At 52.6% G+C, this 16,395-nt stretch overlaps 4 protein-coding genes across 4 annotated transcripts; 2 read left to right on the top strand and 2 right to left on the bottom strand.

Moving 5' to 3' along the window:
• Positions 1 to 91: 91 nt before the first annotated feature.
• On the top strand, positions 92 to 975 carry LY79DRAFT_664357 (exosome complex subunit Rrp46; the record flags this gene model as incomplete). The annotated part of the gene is made up of 3 exons (XM_060562873.1): positions 92 to 281; positions 346 to 503; positions 592 to 975. 3 exons carry the CDS (start codon positions 92 to 94, stop codon positions 973 to 975), a joined length of 732 nt encoding a protein of 243 aa, XP_060420439.1.
• Positions 976 to 6,018: 5,043 nt separating this feature from the next.
• Positions 6,019 to 8,397, top strand: LY79DRAFT_1156 (ATP-NAD kinase). The gene has a single exon (XM_060550736.1). It carries the CDS (start codon positions 6,270 to 6,272, stop codon positions 8,223 to 8,225), a length of 1,956 nt encoding a protein of 651 aa, XP_060420438.1. The 5' UTR covers positions 6,019 to 6,269; the 3' UTR covers positions 8,226 to 8,397.
• Positions 8,398 to 9,978: 1,581 nt separating this feature from the next.
• LY79DRAFT_585615 (homeobox domain-containing protein) lies at positions 9,979 to 11,985 on the bottom strand (the record flags this gene model as incomplete). The annotated part of the gene is made up of 4 exons (XM_060560516.1): positions 9,979 to 11,005; positions 11,055 to 11,506; positions 11,561 to 11,672; positions 11,753 to 11,985. The coding sequence occupies 4 exons, from the start codon at positions 11,983 to 11,985 to the stop codon at positions 9,979 to 9,981; spliced, it is 1,824 nt and encodes a 607-aa protein (XP_060420437.1).
• A 2,070-nt stretch (positions 11,986 to 14,055) lies between these two features.
• Positions 14,056 to 15,636, bottom strand: LY79DRAFT_532063 (GTP-binding nuclear protein GSP1/Ran). Its single transcript, XM_060556271.1, has 5 exons — positions 15,614 to 15,636; positions 15,150 to 15,501; positions 14,930 to 15,083; positions 14,635 to 14,840; positions 14,056 to 14,563 (listed from the first exon to the last, which is right to left on the bottom strand). The coding sequence occupies exons 2-5, from the start codon at positions 15,192 to 15,194 to the stop codon at positions 14,429 to 14,431; spliced, it is 540 nt and encodes a 179-aa protein (XP_060420436.1). The 5' UTR covers positions 15,195 to 15,501; positions 15,614 to 15,636; the 3' UTR covers positions 14,056 to 14,428.
• Between the last annotated feature and the right edge of the window lie 759 nt (positions 15,637 to 16,395).

Below are 16,395 nucleotides of genomic sequence, written 5' to 3'. Positions count from 1 at the left end.
TCTTCCCGGGCGCCCAGACTCATCAGAAAAGATCAGGACTCAGTTTATCTGACCACGATCGAACCACACGAACCCATTATCACTATTCGCCATGGCCCAAAACTCAAATCCCCAGGCTCGCATCTCACACCTGCCACGAGCAGATGGTTCGGCAACCTTCTCATGGGGTGGTTATTGCGTGGTTTCGTCCGTCAATGGGCCGATTGAAGTGCAAAGACGAGATGAAAACCCCTTTGAATCGGTTGTTGATGTTGTCGTGAGACCTGCTGCAGGGGTCGGAGGTCAGACTCCCTGGTCATTGGCAACTTGCGGAAGTACTTGCTCACGCTCACGATGAGTATTTAGGCACGGGAGAACGCCAACTCGAAAAAATTTTGCAGTCTGCCCTCCGTCAGCTCATTCCCGTCAACAACTTTCCTCGATGTCTCATCCAGATCACACTTCAGGTGACGGAAACCCCCCAAAACGACTACGCGAACAGCAAAGTTGTCCAAGCTCAGTCAGTAAGTACTAGGCTCGATATCCAAGCTGGCGGCCACTACGTAAGGTCTTTTCTCAAATATAGGTGCTGACTAGCTGCTTTCCGCAAAGAGTTTGATTCTCCTGCCGGCTCTGTTCCACAGTGCCGTCTTGAGTTTGCTGTCGGCCGCCGTGCCCTTGAAAGCTATTGCCACGTGCACTACGCTGGCCATCCTAGAGGACGGCAGCAAGATCATCGCTGACCCGTCTCCTCTGGAGGCAGACCAGGCAAAATCTCTCCATGTTTTGAGTTTCACATCGCAGAACGACCTGCTGCTGGCGGAGAGCGAGGGAGCCTTTACCATTGCCGAGTGGGATAAAGTGGTCAGTACAGGTCTGAAAGTTTGCAGCCAGCATCGCGAAGCGGAACTTGGCTCAGGCATGCACGAAGAAGGCCAAGACTGGACCGACATGCGGCAGTTCATCCGGACAGTAATGGAAGCCAGAGCTGCGTAAGAATCAGCTCATTCATTGAAGCAGGCAGGGATCTTGGAACAGCTGGGCAACTAGAGAGGCCTTGACGTGGTTACAGAGAAGCTACGATCCGGAGGGGTTAGTAACATCGAAAAGCACGCTCGACAGCGAAGACGACACCCCCCAATAGCAACATGCACATCCGACTCCTCGGCCAATAGGGGAAAGACGTAGCCAGTTGTCGGCTGATAGGATGACACGCCGGGGGAAGTGACAAGATGAGACGGCCGACAGGGGGTGGCAAAGGCGATTGCTGATGAGCGTCCACCGAGGCGAGGGGCCGAGGGCTGGCAGGCCATTGTGTTGAACGGCACTACAGGTCTTCAGATGTTACGATGGATGGAGAATCTGGAAGCAGCAGCAACATGATGAGGCGATAAGGAATCAGTATTCCCTGCACTGGACGACGAGCGGAAACGACATTGGACGGACAGCGATCCAAAAGTCATGTGTCATGACGAAGTGGGGCATCTGCTAATCTGCTGGGGATGGCGTGGGTTTGGGGCCGTTTGGGATTTGCTAGACCGCAGCGTTTCAGCTCGACTTCAGGGAACATGAAGAGGGGCAGGTACGACTTTGGCAGGCCTTACTCCAGGAGCTGCATGGTGTTTCTAACCAGGGCGTCTCCAAACTAGAAACAACTCCGTGGCCACCTAAGCTACACTAAAAGCAGTTTTCGCATTACCTGCTGCACCGCTGTATCTATTCTATCTTCCACAAATAATGATACCCCGTATGTCCCGACCCTCTTTGCCGGCCGCCTTACACACCTGCATCAGTTGGATGCCGCGCAGGGTGTGCTTGACATTGCATTCTGAGCAGACGATCTGCGTCTACCAGGCCATCTCGAATTTTTTGAATTCTTTTCTCCCCCCCTTTCTCCGAGTCGGTTGGTTTAAAGGGCCCTGCGCTGCCAAGCACAATCATCGGAATCCGGGTAGCACGATAGATTGATTACCCACGGCGCTTTGGGTGGGGGTTAAACGTAATTGACTTGGCATGGATGGGCAACGGGCGGAAAGACGACATACCTACTTAGGTATGCCCAACTTCCCTTATTCAGTGTGTGGTGTGTCCTCCGATCCTTCTTCTTCACCCTTTGATTCCCCCACTTGCTGGTTGTCTAATATGGGACGTGAAAAATGCACATAATAGGAAGAAAAACACGCCACTTCGGCTGTGTTCCAGAGCAGTGGGCCTAGATCTGTTGCCGGTATGTAGTCCGAAGGTTTAGGGTGCGCTTCTAGCTGCTTTATCGGAGAGGATACTTCTCTCAGCCTCCACCCAAAGTATGAATAGCATACACAGTAGGGCGTTAGAACATCCATCAGTCAGTAGCGCCTGCAGACCGACTTTGATATAGGTACCTTGCTACGACAGGTAGCAGTTGCTAGCCCTGTTGTACACTACGTGGCCACCTACCTACAGGGGAGGGCACCAAGGTACATACACTCATCCACACGCACACACCCTTGCTCACGTCACAAAGCGAAGGGGGGAGACACAAGAAAAGTGGACGGCGTTTGATCCGCAACAAGTCCAAACCAGGACTCGACTCCTTTCTTAATCCAGTGTACCTATGCACCGCTGACAAAGACAACAACAACAACGACGACGACGACAAAGGCATGTCAACAGCGTGCAGCAAACCAACCCTCATGCAGGGTCACCAAATCTTTCCCCATAGGCAGTTGAAGCTCGCACCCACCGCTGGTAATACAACAGTATTGTCTAAGCCATGGTTCATTCTGAAGTGAGGCTTGGCTCTCGGCTCCCCTTGTGTTGGCCCGAGTCTTGTCGTCGTATCTTCGCTACAGAGGCTGGCCCTTTCCACATTTTCACTGCCTACAACCGTGATCTTCCCGTTAAGTGAGACGTTCCTCGATGCTTCTCCATAGCCATCGAGCCGGCTAATGTCACATCATCTCGGACGGCAGCCATGATCAACAGCCACCACACCATCGTCGCCATCCATCGTCACGAGTCTCCCTCACCCCGTGGGTTCGTCTTGTCTCTCTGTCCTGTTCTCGACGAACCGCACTTCATGTCTCGGAAGGTTGAAGCGGCACAGGCTCAGCAGTTGCAGATAGTCAAGGCTTGAGCTCTCGAGACGCAGCAGCATAATACAGGCGCCACCGCGGGATGATCTACTTAGGCCTGCCATTGCCCAAGACTGAACCTAAGTCAAGAAGCCGTCTACGTGCCAGGCTGGAGTTGAGGCCCGACCCGGCGGCGGATTCTTGTGCTTTGAAGGCTCTACCATACCTCGCAGGGGCTGCACACAAGTGGTGCAGTATGTGTAGACCTCGGCCCGCTTATCGTCAACAGTACACTAGAGATCAATCTGTGTGGCGTACAAGTTATGATTTGAGGCGATGGTAACCATTCCAAACCCCACCGTTTCTTCAAAACACTAAACCCCTTCCTCGCCTGGCAGCGAGCGTCCCAGGCGCAAAACTGCACCGGTCGAGTAGTATTACAGGGCGAATGAAAGCACATGACATCGTTCTGTCGCAACCAGCCAACGAAGCGCGTTGTTTGTGCCTTGTCGTCGTCAAACAGCCGCAGCATTTGCTCTATCTACGCCGTAGCCGTCTCGGCACATTGGATGGAATGCTCCTCTTTCAGCCTCAGGACTTCTGGCCGCATGATGATGTTGTACATCAATTGGTTACAAACAGCGCTTAGCGTCACTGTTACTCGTTCGGGATGCCCCATCATCTGTCGTTGTCCTGCTCTGTTTTGCTGGAGAAAAGAGGGGAGCTGTTCCAAATCCCAAGGGCCTCCGACGTTGAAAGTCGTGCACGGGTCTGAAGTGACTCGGCGCTATTATTGGTGGCGATGGATCGTCTACTGAACACGACCCAGACTTGAGTAGATGGGTATTTGGTACTGATACAAGCGTGACCCGAGCGGCGACCCGAGCGGGTAGACGATACAATTGGTGTGTCTTGTACAGTATTTCCTCTTCAGGATTGCCGGTGATGGGGATCCTGTGCTTGGCTTGTCAACTCGCATCCTGGCATAGTAGCAGTCCTCCAACCATTGGGGGGGGAGGGCCTTACCGATGTCAGACCGATCCCTGTTCTTATTTCCTTCCGCCTATACGTAAGGAGGCTCCAGGAGGAAGGGATCGAGAAGGGGTCGGGCAGGGGAACGTACCGCCCGTTTGACCATCCACCTGCGCCTGGCATTTGCAACTTCACTTCCCAATCTTAAGTTTGGGGACTCTCACTTCGCAGTACGTACCGATTCCATAGACCATACCAGGCTGGGTCTGGAAGGAGCCACCTAACCGGATGGAGTACGCGTATACCCTAGGTACGTATCTCATTAGACATGGATGGCAAAGGCGCGTACTGCGGATGCTGGGTTATTGCAGACAGTATTAGCACACGATTGGCGAAATACGGTGGTTTGATTTCTAATTAGGGGTTTGGCAAGTTGCACGCGAGCCTAATAGTCAACGCATGACAAGGACATTGTGGATAAGATGTTGGTGAGGAATGGGAAGCGAGAAGTATACGATGTATGAGGAAGACGGAAACGCAAGATAATGATGGGTTATAACAGGTACACCTACCTTGCAGGTACCCAGTGTTGCATGTACCTCATGGAATAACGAGTGGATCACTCCCAGTAGTCACAGAACAGAACAGGGTGCGTAACGTAAGCTTGGGGCAGACGTCGTGGCGGGAGCGCCCTCCGTCGCATCGCACCCATCCTCATGCGTGATTCGATCGGCATCGAACTAGAAACTGGACGGTAAAGGGGGATAGGGGCAGGAAGCGAGAGATGCCTGGCTATCGTACCTAGCTAGATAGAATATTAAAGCTCCCGCACTGCTGGGACGGATCTTGAGTTGCTGGTGTCTCTGCTTCTTGTCAGGTAGTCTGGTCACTCTCTTGTTCGCTTTTCGTTTCGCTTTCCCTTCCTCCCTTTATCCCCCCTTCTTTCGAAGCAGAGCTCTGGTAGTTCTAGCAATTACCTCGGCCGTTGCAGCATCTGTTTGGGACCCCTCCTCCTCCACCACTGCGTACTTCCCATTTCTTTGCCTGCATCGCATCGCATCGGTCTGCACCAGCGACCTACGAGTCTTTTTGTATGTTTGCATTGCATAGCTAGCCCTTTTTGTCACTCCTGTTCTTTCATAGCGAGAATCCTAGCCGCACCTTTTGCTGGATATCGCGATTCTTCATCCTCCACTCGACCACTCCTGTTTCTTTTTCTCTCCCAAAAGCCCAGATCCCACTGGCAATACGGCAACTCGGCTTCTAAGAATCAGTATTTGTAGCTATTCGAGCATCTTTTTCTCCATCAGCAACGGCAACGAGAGCGACTACTACAGAACTTCGATATTGATAATACATACTGCAGCCACCCGTTCAGCACCAATCCATCCCCTCCTCGCAGTCAGGAGTCTTGGACGTAGACCTGGCGTCAACACTCCATCACAGCACACCACGACCAGTGCCGGAACAAAAAAAAAGTCTCGGTCTGATTTAGTGTTCCGTCCCGAGGCGGCAAATCTTGCTCAAAGCTAGCGTCATTCATCCTGTCAGCCCCGTCGCGCCCGAGTCACCACTCGACCACGCTCCAACAGTAGTCCGTGGTACCTTTATGTGGCTTTGGCTTTGAGGAAGCTTACGCAAGGACAGGCGATCTCCGTTCTGACCGACGATCGAGTCGTACACGCATAAGGGACGAGACACACATCTTACACACGGTGCAATCAAGGAGCTGCAACAGCCTGGTCTCACTGGATCACTTCGCATCGCATCTGTGTTGCAAGCCTACGGCTTATCTCTGTTTCGGCCAGTTCACAGCAGCAAAACTTACGGTCGATACACAAATTTCTCTCTCACTTTTCATACTAGTGTGACAGTGTATGAAGGTCTTGGACTATACACATTTACGCGCATACTTGTCCGTCACACGCCCAAGCCTCTTATCTCACTTACCGTTACAACCGCACACCACCCGACCTCTAGCACCGGTTGTCCGCCTGCTCCAGTCGCTAGCGCTATTGCTGGGGTACTTTTGTATCGGTACCTACTGCAGTGTTCCTTCCTTCTGAAGCCCCAGGTTCGATTCTCCCTTAGCGTCGCTCGGCCTTATCGGAGAAACAGCCCCTCTTCTCTTCCCCCCGGCACAGGCTTGTCTGTTATTATTGCCGCCGCTGTAGTATTTCGCGGCAACACTCTTCCCATTCACTCCCCCTGGGCCACTACCACCTAAAGGATCCCCGGTTGATTCGGCGGAGAAAGCCACCGTTTATGACCATGTCGGGTTTTGTCTCCTCTCCCACCGCCCTGCACCCCGCCCTCAGTAATCCCAATCCGCTCCCGCCGGCGGCGCCGCCATTGCAACAGCCGTCCTCGTCCTCCGAACGAGTCATTAAAACGGGCGCGCTTTCCGACCGTCCCAAAAGCTCGAACGCCATCCATGACCGACCGCTCTCCTCTTCTACATCTACGTCCGTCTCGACATCTGGCCTCATTACTCAGTCACTGCATCGCAATGCTGAATCGGTAGCAGAGGAGCCTTTATCTTGCGCCCCTGGCGGTCTTCCCGCTGCTGCGTCATCATCGACGATAAGGAGAAGCTCCCTCTCAATAGCATCCACTGCCGCCTACCCCGAGCTCTTGCCGCCTCCTCTGTCGCGGCCCTTCAACGTCACCAACACTGCGCAGCACCCTCCCAAGGGCCACCGTCGCGCGCCCTCCCACGAAGTTCCTCGCCAGACTATTATGAAAGCATTGGCTTCGGTTGTTCGTCGAAACAAACCCGAGGCTCTTTCTCTTACAGGCATGCTGTCCCAACAAGGTAGTGGCGTCGACAACCGACCTGCCACGTCCTCATCTCAGAAACTGGCCGACGCTCTCAACGAGCTCGCCAACCGTAACATAACCCCCACTACCGCCCTGCCGTCTCTGCAGTCCCCCTGCTTCTATCACAACCGTTTCGACGATGCGGTCAACATCGACAAGGTCCTCGAGGAGATCAAGAATGACGATTGCATGTCTCACTCGAGGCTTGTGCAGACCGCAACTGGTGTTCGCGAGGTCTCCAAGCAGCTCCAGCGCCGCCCCATCAAGCGTGCCGTCCGAAATGTCATGATTGTCACCAAAGCCCGCGACAACCAGCTCGTCTACCTTACTCGGGAGCTCGCCTCCTGGCTGCTTCGCACCCCGAGGTACGGTTCCAATGTCGGTGTCAACGTCTTCGTCGACGCCAAGTTGCGCAACTCTCGTCGCTTCGATGCCAACGGCATTGTCGCTGAGAACCCTGCCTTCCGTGACATGCTTAAGTACTGGACACCCGACCTGTGCTGGAGCCAGCCCGAGAAGTTTGATCTGGTTCTGACCCTTGGCGGGGACGGAACTGTGCTCTTCACATCATGGCTCTTCCAGCGCATTGTACCCCCAGTGCTGTCCTTCAGCCTGGGTAGTCTTGGTTTCCTGACGAGCTTCGAGTTTGAAAAGTACAAGCAGCACTTGGACCGCATCATGGGAGAGGAGGGCATGCGCGTGAATCTCCGCATGCGCTTCACTTGCACTGTATACCGAGACGGCACCGTCGGTCAGGAGGCCGAGGAGGGCGAGCAGTTCGAGGTGCTGAACGAGCTCGTCATCGACCGCGGCCCGTCACCCTACGTCTCGAACCTGGAGCTGTACGGCGACGATGAGCTCCTCACCGTGGTGCAGGCTGACGGCTGCATCTTCTCGACCCCCACAGGATCCACCGCTTACTCTCTCTCGGCTGGAGGCTCTCTTGTACACCCCGACATTCCCGCTATCTTGCTCACGCCCATCTGCCCGCACACTCTGTCGTTCCGCCCCATGGTCCTCTCCGACACGATGCTCCTCCGCGTATCAGTACCGCGCAACTCACGTGCAACGGCCTACTGCGCCTTCGATGGCAAGGGTCGGGTCGAGCTCAAGCAGGGCGACTACGTAACAATCACGGCATCACAGTACCCATTCCCCACCGTCGTTCGCACCCAGACGGAGTGGTTCGATAGCGTGTCCCGCACTCTCCGCTGGAACACACGTGCCGCTACGCAAAAGGGCTTCGACCCCTCGGCTGATGGCAGCCTTTGCCCGTCTGAGGACGGCAAGGATGATGACCCGGAGTGGGACATTGACACGGATTCCGCGTGCTACGCAAGCGAGGACGGCAGCATCAGCGCGAGCCCTTTGAGAAGACAGATGAGCCTATTGGGTATGTGATGCTGCATATTGTGGAGGCTGGGAGGAAAGAAGCGAAGATCACGATGATTTCCCCCATTACTCTTAATTACGACCAAGGAAGATGGTTCACCTCAAGAGAAGAACCTTTCGTCTTTATTTCATTGTTCCCACCACAGGCAGATCGGGTGAGTAGGGTGGGCCAAGGAACACATTGGCTGCTACCTTTTGGCTGCCGTTTCCCGATCATTTTGTTTGTTTGATAGACCGAGCGCGGATTTCGAGCATGGAGAGAAAGGGAGCGCGCATGCCTGTGCATTTCGATCGCATTAGAGAAGCGGAGACGTGGGGAAATCTGACCATTGGCATTGGCATGGTAAATATTTCATGAGGCCGGCCGTCATATGTGAGCCGCCGTCCTTTAGCGAGGAGTATAGAAAGAAGGAACGAGGAACCGAGGTAAACAAGCTTGCTTCAAAGTATATAAACTTCGGGAGATTCCCTCCCACATTAGCCAAACAGGACCTTGCTGTGGTTGCGGTTGCTCCGAACAGCAAGCGTGGTCAAGGATCCAAACAACAAATACCAACCAATACTCGGTAACGAACAGAATGCCAGCCCATGTCCATCTTTATGTTAGTGATGATATTCTTATCAGCTCCATTATGGGGCCTAGTCTAGTTGTAGTGCTCCGTACAGACGGAATGTATCGGATTGATACCGGAGCTAGTGGGCCATTTTTGCTGTTGGGCTGAAGACGTAAGAGGTGCCGTCAAGCTGCTCACATACGATCTGTGCGGCAAACAAACTAACTTTTCGAGGTTTGTCTTAACATCTTACGCAGACTAGCTCTCTCTTCTCTTTATTTTTTTTAACTTGCGGTTGTATAGACCCCTCTGTTAAGAGGGACACTATAGAATACCGTCACGGTGCTGGCACGCGACACCGACTTGCCTACGTAAGCGCGGCTGACTCCGAGCCTACCTGTCCAGAAGTTATGTATCCTTTTGCGCAGATGCCACAGTGGTATGTCTACGAAGTCTCTTATAATGCTAGTAAGGAACCTAGCTGCTGAAGGGTCTTTGGGTACTTAACAGTACATAGAAATCGTTATGCATATTCTATCCCCAAAGGCAAGAAGGGCCCCTTTGTGTACGGATGCGTAGCTCTATTATTCTATATCTCGGCGTAAAATGATATTATAATACCATCTTACACAGGTCCAAGACCACTACAGTCAAGATAAACGGCAACACGGTGTTTTGCATCATTTGGATTACATTTCTCTTTTCTACTTGTTCCACTGTGGCGTCATTAAAGCTTGCCTAATCCGTAAACAAACATGGCGTGAGCGCACCCGACTTCGCAAAGCTGTCGTGTACTTAAGGATACCAAGAATAAGGTTCGTTCATACCCACTGGCCAATACACCGTGCCCAAAATTGAGAACCGAGGCGTTTACACTCTCTGCCACTCAGTGCCCCTCGGCTGCGGCTTTCGCGAGAAAGCGGCAGAAGAAACAGACAGAAACCCGAGGGTCCAGAAGCGTAGTTGTCTCATCCATTTCTGACAGGGCCGTACGCCATCTAGAGCTCGTTCATTGTTCTAGTCTTTTAGACTTCATATCACCGCCCGTTGAAGTAGATACCACACTCATGGTTTTCAACAACCATCCCGCTACTTCTATCACAAAGACGGCCATTTTTGGATGCTTGGAATGTGGGGGCTTGGGGACTTTGAGTGGCAGGAACGGATCGCGATTGTCCAAACCATGTGGAGCAACACACTAGGAGTCTCTATCTCCAAGCTCCTTGGCTGAGGGAGAGCAGGCCTGCAATGCAATCCATATCTCCCTTCTTACTTGGACTGACTTCGCCGCCACGCATGAACTTCTCTACCTCTTCTGACTCCTTTGGCGCAGGGGAGCCACGGCCATCTTCAAAGATTGTCAGATCCTTCCCTGAACTTCGACGTGCCATAGCCGATATCGGCCTGGCACGGTTACCGCTGAAAATAGCAGGCATAGAATAGTCTTGAAGAGCCCGCCCCGTGCGCCTCGCATTGGCTTTGTTACCGGCAATATTCGGCAATGGCCTTCTGACATCAGATAGCGGCGCCGTTTGACGCGGATTGCCGTTGGCATCAGGGCTCCAGTTCTCCTTATCAGAGTCGCCTGGAGATATCATCTTGTTAACTTTTACTTTGTCGCCTGAGATATTTTCATCGTTTAGCTGAGTTATCGACTTCTCGCCATCACCAAGCGGCGTTTGCATCCTGGCCATGCTGGAAGACGTCCGACTGAGCCTAGGCTTCTTGGCCTGCTGAGACCGAGGCGTTGATCTGCTGCTTGGGCAGTTGCGCTTGGAATTATTATTTTGAAGAATACCGCTTGTTGAACGGAGGAGGTTGATGGCGGCAATGGCGGAGCCGTTGGACTCATTTTCGGCTTGTGCGGTAAGCTCATCGCGACTGTCCGCGTCACAGCACAGCTCCCACGCGTGCGCGTCACGAGACCGACCACGCCCCAGTGTAGGTGGTAGGAAGTCAGTAAGGGCGGTGATGGGAGGTAAAGTCACGCTAGGGAGTGCACTGTGACTACGCTGGAGTGGTCGAGACAATCTAGGCTGAGGTAGAGCTGGTGACTCTGAAAACAGTCTAGTAGGCTGCATCCGAGGAGGCGAAGTCTCGTTGGAGACGAGCTCAGCTTTGCCTTCGAGGGAAAGTGAGAGCCACACAAGTGACTGCTGTGAAGACTGAGGAGGGGGTAAAATACGCGCTGCAGATGCGACTGATGAGCAAGATGAGGGAGGGCACTGCTCGGATCTGACGCCATGTAAGTAGGAATGCGGAGAACAGACTGGATAAGGCATACTTGGGGGTATTATCAACGCTGCGGTTCAGCGTTGAGGGCGTTGAGAAGGAACTCGTGGGGTTCCAACGGTTTGTCAGAAAGCCGATAGAGCTGGAAAAAGAGAAAGATCCGGTTGATTGCGGCAACGAAGAGTCCGTGGCTTGAGATGTTGGCGTTTCCAGGGTCTTGGCATCAGCACTGGTCGTTGGAATAGACGGCGTTGCGAGTTGAAGTTGCTCATGCGCCTCAACCGTTGTGGATACGGATTTGACTGGGGTTTCTGCTGGCATAGGCACCTTCATGGTAGCAGCGTCTGCCACTGGCGACGCCTTCTCTTCGGGCAGAGAGGGGCTATATGTAACAGGGTCCGACGAGATGATTTGCATGCCACCGTATCGAAGAGCAGCAATCTCCTGGGCAGAGAGCGGACGCGACTTGCGTCTGTCGTTCTGTCGACGGTTTTGAAACCATATCTAACGATCAAAGATCAGCAAAGAACACGCGTCACGGCAGGGTTGGAGTCTTACCTGAACTTCTTTTTCGTTAAGAGAAACGCGTTTCACGATGTCCAGGCGCGCTGTCTTGTCCGGTTTCGGATTCGCGATGTAGGCAGCTTCGAGGATGGACTTGTCTTTGGCACTGTACGCACGATTGAGGAACGAATTAGTGTCCGCAAAACACACAACGCAACTCCATTCAGTGTCTGCACGGCTACTTACGCCGTCCTCTTCCTCTTCCCCTTGGGGTGTTTTTCAGAGTCGGCATTTGACACGTCTGTTTTAGCTGACGACGAGGGCACTACATCGGGAGTTTGCGCTAGGTCGGTGACGGCTTGTCTTGTGGGTGTCTGCGCAGCGTGTTCTGACTGGGCGGGAAATTCGCCTGAGGGCGGGGAGGACGAGGATGGTGCTGCAGCAGTCGAGACCGAAGGAGATGCATCGAAGGCGGGCATTGCGGTGGTTTGAGCTAGGAGTGGTGAACGATAGTCATGATCCAGGGTCGAGATAGTCGAACGAGCCGCGAAGGTATGTGAAGGGAAAGAGAGCAAGCACACAAGGCAACTGTGGTTTAACAAAACAAACAGGAAATGTTCCCAGAGGTAGAGGAAACCTTGGAGGAAATAGAAGAGGAAGAATGACGAAGCGCGCGTGAGATAGAGAGAGAGAGAGAGAGAGAGAGAGAGAGAGAGAGAGAGAGAGAGAGACAGAGAGGCTAGGTAGTGTTTCTCAGGAACGGGCGAGGTGGGGAAGCAGGAGCGTCGACACACGAGGCGCGGTTAGTTGTGGTAATTTAGTGAGGGTGTGTTGCAGTACCAATTGCTTGTGGTGTTGAACGCAGCCCAGCGCGTCGAGGACCCGACTAGGTACCTATGGAGCCCTTACACGCTATGGAGACGTGGATAGTGGATCGGATGTACCTAAACACTCTAGTCCGATGTAGGACTACGAAAAGCGCGATTGCGGCACAAGTCCCCAGGCCAGGCCCCCCCACTGAGATTGGGATTATGTAATGACCGCCTTTACATAACTCAACCCAGCACATGTCACTGGTATTAATGAATTTTAGGCATGTAATGCTTCTCGTGAGTATCGTCGTGCTTTTGGCCATTAGTAGTGAGAGAAAGGTCAAGACCGCTCCTCATGCTGCGCGCGGCAAGTTGACAGTGCACGCGCCCCATGATTAACGAAACGGAAATAGAAATTCGCCCCAAATCTCTCAACAATATGGTCTCGAACGCGTGGAATCCACCTTGCATGATGTATCCTTGGACGCTGCGAGCACTCACTAAGAGACAAGTGGTGCTCTGTGGCCCTCACGCATTGGAGGCCCGAGCCAGTCAAGTCGCGTGTCTGTTTTCAATTAGGAAATAAAACAACACTTCATCTTTGGTATCCCGGGGCTACTGCATACTGCCGCATTACGTAGCTAGCTCGATTTAACCTAGGTAGATGCTCTGTTTCGCCAACTTGCTTTTGGTCTGGTTACCTTGCCTTTTTTGCATTGCTAAGTGAGAAAGCAACCTCATAACAGTACAGCTTAGAACCATTACAATTACCTCAGTTGTCAACACAACCTTTCTCGAATCGTTGGCCTCTATCCATCCGTCTACTCACATTTGCGGACAAATCACGCCCCCGCCCCCACCCCCCACACACTCTCTCTGTCTTGTCTGACATAAGTGCACAACACCAACCGCAACTTAAATATGCTGCTCTCGTCTCCCTCACTGCTCAGCAGACATATTGTCGCATGTGACTGACTTAGTGATTGACTGACATCAGACCGTCCTTGTTTCCGCATCTGAGTTGCAATAATACATAGATGATTGCACCAACCAACATAGTTCCACTCTAAATACGGATACAAATGCCAGACCCTAAAGCAAACCGGATCCGATATCCATTTCACAACTTCAATCATAAACCATACGTTTTCTTCCCGCTCGCGTGCATCTCATGTCCTGCTGAGCACTCCCAAACCCTGTCCAAGATTACCCTCCAGCCCCCAAGACGCGTCGCTAACCCCTGGTGCTACTGGCCCACCTTTCCCCAGGGCTGGCCTACTCTTTGTACTCGCTTTAAGAACGCGTCTATGTATGGCACGGGTGCCACCCATCCATCCATGTGGATGCGGTCGGCCGAGAAGGCTGGGGAAACTATAGTTGAGCCTCGCAAGCTTTTTTGCCGCCTTCATCAGCCAATCCCTGTCCTGTGCATTGTCCAGATACGTGTAGCTACGGATCAACATAACAACAGGTCTGTATGGTGTTTTATTCTGATGAAGCATCCTTCGCCACAATGAGTCTGTGTAACTGACTGTCACCTAGAGCTGCTAGGCCATGCCACATCGCAGCTCAGGTCGCTCGTTGCTCACCAACCGCATGCGATCGGAGACACCCAGGTCCGTTGTATTCTAGACTGTCATCCACAGAGAACCTCACATTATACGCTCGCATCGGTTCTCAGCCTAAACATAACGTAGATCCAAGAGCATATCTCTCCGACCTTTCATTGGTGGACGTCCATCTACTTGACCATTTATGCCCAGCTGATCATTGAATTGCTATCTAATTAAATGCATCGCGATGTCTGCCGAGACTTGCACACAAAGTAAAGAGCGGGACGACTGTATCCCGAAACACCTTGGTGGAAGTGTAAGGACTCAGTGTTCATCTTGTAAGGCGTCAAACTACTCAAAGTATGCTGGCCGTCTAGCAGCAAGTGTAACCCACCCCCCAATCCAGCTCCGAGTCTACCAAATGAACCGGCCGTGCCGTCTTCTACCATAATGGCCATGACCAGCAATTGCCGGCCTGCGCCTGAAAACTCCGGTTCACGATGTCCTGTCGACCACTCCACCGCGGTTGGATTATGATCCATGCCACGTTTCTATCTTTACAAGTCATCGTCCGAAAGTTCACCAGGCAAAGGCATCTGGGCAGCGTCGTCCATCTCCTTGCGGTACTGCTCGAGGAGCTTCTCGTCGACCTGGGCGGTGGGAGGGGCCAGAGCCGGCGCGGCAACGAATTCCTGATCCAAGGTTAGCACGTCCGTCCCAAGCCAAAGCTGGCGCGAATTGAGAACTCGGGAGGATTACTCACCAAAGCGGGGTTGCCGACGAGCTTGCGTGCGAGCCAGAGGAAGGGCTTCTCGAAGTTGTAGTTAGACTTGGCGGAGATATCGTAGTACTGGAGGTTCTTCTTGCGGTGGAAGGTAATGGTCTTGGCCTTGACCTTGCGCTCCTTCACATCGACCTTGTTACCGCAGAGAACAATGGGGATGTTCTCGCAAACGCGGACGAGGTCGCCTGGACACAAATGTTCATATCAGTGATGTTGCTCAAAAAAAATAGGACTCTGGGATCGAGCGTCGTCGATTAAATATCATAATACGTACGATGCCAGTTGGGGACGTTCTTGTAGGTGATACGGGAGGTGACATCAAACATGATGATACCGCACTGGCCGTTGATGTAGTAGCCGTCACGGAGCCCACCGAACTTCTCCTGACCGGCGGTATCCCAGACATCGAACTGGATCTGGCCGAAGTTCTGTGTAGGTTGCGTTAGAAAGCTGAAAAACACAAGACAAGCGAAAGTTAACTGCAATTCACATACCGTAGTGAAGCCCAAGGGGTGAACCTCGACACCAAGGGTAGCCATGTACTTCTTCTCAAACTCACCCGTCAAGTGGCGCTTGACGAAGGTGGTCTATGCCATAGAGTAAAGTCAGCAACAGTCTAGGAATGGAACCGAAAGGACACATCATATTCAGCGTGACCCGACCAAATGTCACTGATTGGCGCACCGAAGATAAGGGCCACGAGAGACGAAGGGACATTGTATACTCGCCTTTCCGGTACCGCCATCGCCGACAAGGACGAGTTTGAAGGTGGGAGTCTGGGCGGCAGCCATGATCGCGGGTCGGTGGAAGAGAGGCTCGGTGCGAGTTGGATGTAAACAAGCGGGGCTGATCGAGGGGTTAGCAAGTTGCGCGAAGCAGACCAAACGAGCGAGATGGTGAATTCGTCAGAATGAGATGGAAGATAGCGGCGTGACTAGGGAGACAGGCAAGAATGTACCGTGAAAAACAGCAGAAATGGGCTGTAGACTTTGACGTGTGGGAATCGTCACCGATCGATCGACTTTTGGGGGGGTGTTGTTTTTGAGGATGGCGGGGAGCTTGCAAGGAAGCCGTACTTCTTAAGCGAAAATTTCAGTCAGGCAGGCCACCAGAGTCGGGTAGGCACGATTGGGCTAGGCGTCTGTCACGTGCAGCGCTGTCTCGTCATAGCGGGGATCTTGTCGTGGCGGAACCCGGGGAGATGAGAGAATAAATAAAAATAAGAAAGAAAAAAAGCCTGAGTGCCTGCCTGAGTGTCACTGTGTCAGTGACAGAGGCAAGGAATTATCCCGGTTGCCACTAGTCCTTACTCGGAAATGGCAGAAAATCGTCTCGTGGTCCCGCCGGTTTGTCACTGCATTGACGGAGGGGATAAACCGTTCTCCATTGCCTCAAGATTGACCCTTTACTTACTTCATGAACCCAAGCTCTCTTACATTGTTGCACCATCCATCTTTCTGTCAAATCAAGGAAAATCATTTTAAGATGTAACCTGAAAGACTATTTCACGTCGCTAAAATCAACCTCTCAAGCGCTCGTGCCTTGTCCAGTGGGCAAAGATCTTATCTTACGTGATTTTTTGTTTCCTGGGTCAGTTCTAGTCGCCTTATCCGTACATGTATGAGCATCACAACGGACTTGGTTGCATGATGCCTGGTGGAAAATCTTCGATCCTTTTCGCTCAAGGCCAGGGAGCTCCTTGTGCCTTTGCTTTGTAATCTGCTTGCCAATCCTCAACTC

This window comes from Colletotrichum navitas, assembly GCF_030913465.1.
Source record: "Colletotrichum navitas strain CBS 125086 chromosome Unknown LY79scaffold_1, whole genome shotgun sequence".
In the NCBI taxonomy this organism is placed as follows: Eukaryota; Fungi; Ascomycota; class Sordariomycetes; order Glomerellales; family Glomerellaceae; genus Colletotrichum; species Colletotrichum navitas.
The sequence above is the reverse complement of the archived record's forward strand: the minus strand, read 5'-3'. Positions and strand labels throughout refer to the sequence as shown.